The 8,579-nt window shown below is 43.6% G+C and overlaps 1 protein-coding gene across 1 annotated transcript; it reads right to left on the reverse strand.

The window, feature by feature from the left end:
• Positions 1-5,886: 5,886 nt before the first annotated feature.
• On the reverse strand, positions 5,887-6,822 carry LOC142859457 (olfactory receptor 2Y1-like). The gene has a single exon (XM_075989626.1). It carries the CDS (start codon positions 6,820-6,822, stop codon positions 5,887-5,889), a length of 936 nt encoding a protein of 311 aa, XP_075845741.1.
• Positions 6,823-8,579: the final 1,757 nt, after the last annotated feature.

An 8,579-nucleotide genomic window follows, 5' to 3' on the forward strand; every position in this document is an offset into this window, starting at 1 on the left:
TCTCTCTCTCAAGCCTACGTACATTCATCCAACAGTGTGAATGTAGTTTAGTGGTCTGAATCTGTCCTATTGTGAATCTGCAATTTTTTACTATCCAGGAGCACTTTTGATTTGCACCTTTAAATCACTAGGCGCTTAAGAATCTAAGCTGTGACATTTCTAGGTTAACTTTTTGCTTTTTGAGCATATATCTTTGACCTGTAGACCAGGCTGTCTTTGAACTCTCAGAGATCCGCCTGTCTCTGCCTCCCAGGCATTGGGATTAAAGGTGTTTGCTACTACACCTTGAACTCACAGAGATCTGTTCCTCTCTGCCTTCTAGGCACTGGGATTAAAGGCGTGTGCTACCACACCTTGAAGTCTATCTCCCTCTGCCTCCCAAGTGTTGGGATTAAAGGTGTGTACCACAACACACAACAACTCTCTTCCTTTTTTTTTTTTAAGAACTTAAACTTTTAGCTTGCATATATTTTTAACACAGTAAACCATTTAGAAATTTTCTTTGTCTCTGAATCTCTCTTTACTGTATATCTCTCTTTGTTTTTCTGACCACAAGAGCCTTTAAATTACTGAGCAATATCAGTAGGACTAAAGGCGTGGCTTTGCCGGCTGGATCCTTAGCTTTACAGACTCATGGCTGAGGTACTGGCTGTAGCCATGTTTATAGCCACAACTGGCATTTCAAGGTCCCTGCCAGCCAGCGAGCTACAACGGACAACACTCAAGTCCTCTCTCGGTAGCCGGCCCTCCTGCCTCAAACAGTCAGAGTTTGCCCTGGCAGGATGACCCAGAAAGCCGGCATTTTTAAACGCGCAGCTTTTTTCCTGCTACGGCTGAAAACCGAAAAGCATGTGTTCAGCTTTTCGTCAACACCATTTAAGTGTTTCGTGGCAGGACCTCTTAATGAGCTGCAGGCTTTGCAGCTGAAGCTGAGTCAGGAAGCCTCTCTTAGATGAGAGCGCTTGCTTGCCTCTAGCAAGCAGAGTAGACCAGAGAAATTGTCACAATCAAGAAAACATGCTTTACTCTTTCCCAAGCTTTCTCAGGCTTTCTGTGGACTCAGTTAGCCCCACGTCTGGGCGTCATTTGTAGTAATAAGGGCGCGGCTGGGCTGTGTCCCCAAAACCCCAGCCGCCTGCCCTGCCCGGCTAGCTTTACCCGAAATAATTACACGGACACTGTATTCTTTTAAACACTGCTCTGGCCCATTTCTAATCATCTGTGTAGCGCCCCTAGGTGCGCTTACCGGGAAGATTCTAGCCTAAGTCCATCCTGGGTCAGAGCTGGGGCATGGTGTGCGTCTTCCCTGGAGCAGGTAGCATGGCGTCTCTCTTGCGTCTGCTCCTCAGAGGAGAGCTGCGGAGTCTGACCTCACTTCCTCTTCCTCCCAGCGTTCTGTTCTGTTTACTCCACCCACCTAAGGGTGGCCTATCCAATGGGCCTAGCAGTTTCTTTATTCTTAGCCAGTGAAATCAACAGATTGATATATGACACTCCCCCATCATCTGTGGATACCCATTAGGCCTAGTTGTGCTAGGGTAAACTCAACTTTTTAATGTCTTTATTGATTTTATACTAGATGACTTGTCACTTGTTGAAAATAGGGTGTCATAGTTCTCTAGTATAGTATTACATAAAGAGCCCATCTCTCCATTTAGATCTATTGATGCTTCCTTTTATATATGTTTGCTCTGATGTTAATTACACATATAATCCAGTCAGTGGTGGGGCACACCTTTAATCCCAGCATTTGGCAGGCACAGGCAGATAGATCTTTGTGAGTTCAAGGCCAGCCTGGTCTACAGAGTGAGTTCCAGGACAGCCAGGGCTACACAGAGAAACCCTGTCTCAAAAAACAAAAACCCAAACAAAAATTAAACAAACAAAAAATCATGTGTATTTATAATTTTCATTTCCTTTTGCTGAATTAACCCTCTTTATCACTGTCTCTTTTCCTCTCTTCCTCCTCCTAATTTTCTTGTTCTACACTATAGTCTGATCTCAAGCCGATGCTTCAGTCTCCTGAGTGCTGAGATTACAGGCCAGCAGCTATGCCTGGCCTCTTGTGTCTTTGTACAGTCTATTTTTTTTAGTCTATGTTTATTGTAGGAGATGAGTTTATTCTAAGGAGAACATACACCACCAAGTCATTCATTCTGTGTCTTTTAACTGGAAAACTGAACTCAATTATAGTCAAGGTGTCTGCAGATGAGGAAGATCTTACTTCAGTCATTAATAACTCATTTCTTTGTTGGCTTCTTTCTTCCACTCTTAGGTCTTTTTCTTGTAGTTAAGTGATTTACTGTTAGTGTGTTGTTATTATTACCTGAGTATCATGTTTGGTTTGTCTATTTCAGATTCTTACTTTGTGGTAACCACAGGGTTTGCAGAAATGTTCTCAATACATTATTTGAAACAATAGCATCAAAACATGAACATAAAGAAAAAAAACCCCAGAAAAAACCCAGCAAATATAAAAGCTCTGTCCATGCATCTCGTTCCTCCCACATTGTGAATTCTGATATACCAACTTACCTTTCTCTTTTGCCCATGTTTTCACACACTGATGTAATTATTTTCAGTCGTTTTGCTTTTAGTTTCCATATGATGACGTGATTGACCTCCACAGCATATTCATAATATTAGAACATTCTGAATTTGCATAATTACTCTTGCCGGTGGGCTTTTAACATTCGAATATTGCCTTCTTGGTTGTTAATGCCTCCCTCTTTTAAAGCCAAGAACTTTTAGCATCTCATAAAGGGACGTCCTGTGGAGCTATATTTAGCTGGCCATTCTGTGTCTGGAAGTGTCTTTATCCATCCTGATTTCTAGAGTGCCAGGAGAGCACCTAGGCCCATGTCTCTGTTGATGTCACTATATGTCCCATATAGGCACAGGTTTCTGCCTACCACTGGGATAGGTCTATAGCTTCATCTACAGTGGCCTGGTTTTAGCTGCGCTGCCTTATGCTGGCAGAAGGGTGGTGGCAATTGTTCTTTGTCTGGCAAGGCTGATGCTAAGCTAGGGCTGCCAACTGGTGATGTGGGATTCCCCTTTGCATGCTGTGAATACCATTGATTAATGCTTTGGACCTATAGCAGGGCAGAACTTAGCTGGCGGGGAGGGGGGTAAGACTAAACTGAATGCTGGGAGGAAGAAGGTGGATCAGAGAGAAGCCATGTAGCCCCACAAGAGACAGATGCTGGGAACTTTACCCGGTAAGCCACAGCCATGTGGAGATACACAGATTAATAGAAATGGGTTAAATTAAGATGTTAGTGTTAGCCAATAAGAAGCTAGTGCTAATGAGCCAAGCAGTATTTTAAATAATATAGTTTTTGTATGATTATTTTGGGGCTGAGCAGCTGGGAACCAACAAGTGGCCTTCCTGCAACATAAGTCTTATAAAAATAGGGCCCTGTGTAGTCAAGGGTAGAGGTGTCTCCAGGTGCTTTCAAGGCTGAAAATGATGCAAACTAGTACTTGACCTTGTATGACAGGTGTGTACTATCTGCTTGATACTGGGTTGGGTCTGGAGGCCATCTGATTAGCTAAAGGGACCTTCAAGTTCTTCTTGGCATTGATTCATCATGATAGCCCAGTACTGAGGTCTGAAGGAAAGCATGGTTTTCACACCCTGCTGCCCAGCAGGCAGAGTCTTGCTCATGCCTCTGTTGTCTAAGATTGGGCGAAGTATGGCAATAGTCCTTGATCCACTGGGCTAATGGAGTTCTGGGGCTTGTTTTGGAGAGGCAGGACTAGGCAGGGGTCACAGGACTCTATACAACAGCAAGCGTCACCTGGTGGCTCTGTGCTTGGTTTCTAGGCTAAAGCCTGGAGTTAATTCCTTCTCACCTCTTTAAGAGGAAATCATCTCTACCTGGGCTGCTCACAGCTAGGAGAAAAGTTCTGTGGACACATCTGCTGCTCTTGCCTTTTTGATGCTTTCCTTATTTCAAATTAACTTTTTTTTCCCCCAAATATATTTTGATCATGTTACCCCTCAGCTTGTCCCAGATACTCCTCATGTCTCGACTCACCCAGCTTCTCTCTCTCTCTCTCTCTCTCTCTCTCTCTCTCTCTCTCTCTCTCTCTCTCTCTCTCACACACACACACACACACACACACACACAACACCCACCCTACTAAACCCAGGCACTGTGCTCCTTCATCTGGCTTCTGTAACTCTTATGAAGGTCTTAGCAATCACTTGTTCTATGAATGATTTTCCAAATGTGAGCCAATGAAGACTGAAAGATCCTAACTACCCTCTTGCTCTTACTCCAGTATCCACACCTGTGCAATAAATCACCGCTAAATACATGGGTGAAATGACCCTGGGAAACTCTAGGTAGCTACCCTTTCTTTTTTAATCCTTTAGCTGAGAATTGATTGGACTTCACATGACTGTCACTAGTATATTCTCTCTCTCTCTCTCTCTCTCTCTCTCTCTCTCTCTCTGTCTGTCTCTCTCTCCTTTCCTCTTTCCTTGTTTCTTCTCTCCTTCCCACCATGCCACTATTTCATCACATTTATTTTCCTATATCATTTTTCCAGGTATATTGTTTTTATGTTTGGTTCCTCTCTGTTTTCTTCCTTTTCACATGGAAAGCACTTTTTATGTATAATTTCTACTTTTACGCTTATTTTAAATTTACATATGATGATGTGAACAACTATAGGGTATAGCATAATAATTGGAACATGCATGCCATATGTAATAACCTAATCAGAGTAATTTGCGTTTTTATGGACTCAAAATTTTTGTTTTTTTTTTCCTATGTGTTGAGACTCTTCTATAATTTTAAAATATATAATGAATTGTTTGAAACGTAGTCATATTTCTGGGACATAGAAGATGAGAACGTGTTTGCCCATACGAGGACATTTTACCGATCAGTCAACTAGTTCCTCTCTCATCTCACCTTTACCCTGATAGGCCTCCAGTCACGTCTATGACGTCAGCTTTGTAAGTGTCACGGTGTGACTAAGAAGCCCTGCTATCTGACTGTCCCTGTCTTGCTTGTTTCACTTATTGTAATGTCGTCCAGTTCTAACCATATCGCTGAACATATCAGGACTTCACTCTTTTTATGATCAATTGACATTTTATTGCATATATACACCACATTTTCTCTGTGCGCTCAACCACTGATGGACATCTGATTGCACCTTATTTTCGCTGTGATGGATAGTGTTGGAGATACAGAAGCTGAAGAGAGAGCACCTTCTGCTTCACACCCTGCAGCCCAACAGCAGCGCAGTTGATGGTGAGATGCTGTTGCCTCCCTCCCTTCTTTCCACATTACCCTAATGCTTCTGTCTTTTTTCTAAGTAATTAGAATCAGATCACATCTGAATCTTGATATACTTCATAGAATACCTCTGTTCATATTTTCCTTGATTGATACATATTCTGCAGAAGAGTAGCCACCATGAAAGACAGCAGACATGGCCAGGGTCACTTTTTTATGAAGATATGAGCACTCTTGTTCAGTGTCCTAGCATATAGCCATCTGCATGGCATGACACCATGAATGTGAATTTGGGAAAGTGTTGCTATTCTGATTTGAGCTTCTCTCACTAGCAGCTGTGCCTAGACACCATGTCCATTCACTCCAGAAGGATCGCTGCATCTTATTCTAAAACTCAATCCTTTGGAAAGTTAAAATATGAATCAACACGTTGCACGATGCCTCTAAACACAACACAAGAGTGGTTTTCATGAGGTCACCACTTCCAACTTCCAGACAAGAAAAGAGATGAAACTACAAAGTTTGGCAAAGGTATTTTCTAGTGATTAAAGGCTCTTGGTCCAAGCATAGAATGTGTTTAAGAATATGAATGTTATTACACACATTTTATTACTCCTCATTCCCCATTCTACCTGGAGTCTGTGCCTCTTCCTAACACCATCAACAGAGCCCCCTTCACATCCTTGTTCCTCAGGGTATAAATCAGAGGGTTGAGCATGGGGGTGACTACCGTATAAAAAAGAGCAACAAACTTCCCCTCACCCTCAGAATACCTGTGCACAGGTTGGAGGTAGGTGGAGATGGCTGAGCCATAAAACAGGGTAACCACAATGAGGTGAGACGCACATGTCCCAAAAGCCTTTCTGCGACCAGCCATTGACTTGATGTTCAGCACTGCCCTGGCAATGTGGGCATAGGAGCCCAGAATTAGCACTAAGGGACAGACTAAGATAATGACCCGGGCCACAAACAGATTGGCCTCTGTTCCTCCTGTGTCCTCACAGGCCAACTTGAGGAGAACAGGCAGCTCGCAGAAGAAGTGGTTTAGCTGGTGTCCACAGAGCGGCATGGCCATCACGAGGCTTGTCTGGATTAGAGCGTTCACGAGTCCTCCCACCCAGGAGAATATAACCAACGCCCTGCAGAGAAGGGGATGCATAATGGTTGTATAGTGGAGTGGGCGACACACGGCGGCATAGCGGTCGATAGCCATTGCCACCAAAAGCACACACTCAGTTCCTCCCAGTGAGAGCACTATGAAGAGCTGGGCCACACACCTTGCAAAGCTGATGGTCCTGTCGAGTCCAGAGAGGTTGACCAGCAGCTGGGGCACAGTGCTGGCGGTGTAGCAGAGGTCCAGGAAGGAGAGGTGGCAGAGGAAGAAGTACATGGGTGTGTGTAGGCGAACGTCCAGTCGTGACAGAATGATGATCACGGTGTTGCCGAAGAGAGTCAGAGAGTAGAGAACAGAGATGAAGGCAAAAAAGACAGGTTCTAGGTACGGCCAGTCTGAGAAGCCCAGCAGCAGGAAGCCCTCTTCTGAACTGGTGTTCGGGCTTTCCATGGTCTCCCACCTACACAAATAGAACACAACTGAATTCTTCCTAGAGAGAACATGAATTAATTATTCCTAAAGGCATCAAAATCACATATTTTGAGTTGCACTCTGTTTAGTTCTGTTGAGTTTTTGATCCCCCCGCTCCCTTCCATGTAAGTCTCTTGTTCTCTTTAAAATCTATATCCTTTTTTCCTTTAATTGTTGTTACTTCTTTCTCCGTGTGTGTGTGTGTCTGTGCGCGTGTGTGTGCGTGTGTGTACAATCAACTCTTCTTTAGCATATAGACCACGGATTGATGGTGGTATGGTCTCCGATTGCACCTAATTCTTGTTACTGGTTTGTTCTATGACTTTTGCGAAGACACTCAGTCCTCTGGTCAGTCTGCTGGATACGATTCTTCCTTTTCTGAAAGTAGAGACAAGGTATTGCCTTCCTTTTGGCATTGACATCAGGATCCAAAAGCAGTCATGTGGAAGCTGTATTAAAAGTCCCAAGTGTGTGAGTTCCGTGATGTTCTGGATCCTTCCTTCCTTTTCTAGTCTCTGAGACAGACTGCTCCAGCAGATTGAGATGAAGACCTAACCTGTCTGAGTTTGTGGCTCTGACCTCTGGGTTCTTACTTTCTGTCTCTTGCTTGATAAATTTGGTCAGTGACTGGATTCTTGGAGCCTTGAGCTGCTTCTGTCTGTCACAAAGAGCTAAACACCGTAGGAAAGCTTCTTGGGAAGGAATATGATCACAAGTCTATTCCTTTTTATGACTCTCAATCACTTCCTGCTCTTGCAACTAATTTATTTTTTATATTTTTGTACAAGAGTTCTTTTGAATCTCTGTTCCCATCTATGATCTGCCCTCCTTGGAAATAGTAAGCACAGTGTGAAAATGAATATTAATGTCTTCTTTTATGTCATAAGAGGTGATAACTTAATATGTCTTTTCATGACACATGGGTCTTAAATACATTTTCTTGTATGAAACATCGAACATTCTACAATCTGAGAATATTTTAACTTTGCAAAAAAATCTTTATGCATGTGACATCAGACTGTGCACCATGCGCATACCTGGTGCCCGCAGAGGGCAGGAGAAGGTGTCAGATCCCCTGGAACTGGAGATATCATTGGCTGTGAACTGCCATGTGGGTGCTGGGAACTGCAAGAGTGATAAAATCACTGAACCATCTTTCCTGGCCAGGCTTTTTCAGACCCAGGGGATAAAACCAGACTCGCTGAACCTAGCGGACAATGAGGACTGCTGAGAATTCAAGAACAATGGCCCTGGGTTTTGATCTGACTGCACGTACTGGCTTTGTGGGAGCCTAGGCTGTTTGGATGCTCACCTTACTAGACCTGGAAGGAGGTGGGAGGTCCTTGAACTTCCCACAGGGCAGGGAACCCTGACTGCTCTTAGGGCTGATGAGGGAGGGGGAGTTTATTGGGGGAGGGGGAGGGAAATGGGAGGCGGGGCGGGAGGAGGCAGAAATCTTTAATAAATAAATAAATAAAAATTAAAAAAAAAAGAAGAAAGCAGGCTGAACAAGCCATGATTAACAAAAAAGCAACAATCCTCCCTAGTCTCTGCATCAGCTCCTGTCTCCTGGTCCAAACCTAATTTGAGTTCCTGTCTTTGTTTCCTTCAGTGGACTGTGGCTCAGGATATGTAAGCCAAAAACCCTTTTCTCTCCAACTTGCTTCTGGTCATGGTCTTTTACCACTGTGTTAGAAATCCTAACTAAGATACCGGGTGTGAATGAACAAATTTTA

The sequence above is a fragment of the Microtus pennsylvanicus genome, chromosome 11 (assembly GCF_037038515.1).
Source record: "Microtus pennsylvanicus isolate mMicPen1 chromosome 11, mMicPen1.hap1, whole genome shotgun sequence".
Classification (NCBI taxonomy): domain Eukaryota; kingdom Metazoa; phylum Chordata; class Mammalia; order Rodentia; family Cricetidae; genus Microtus; species Microtus pennsylvanicus.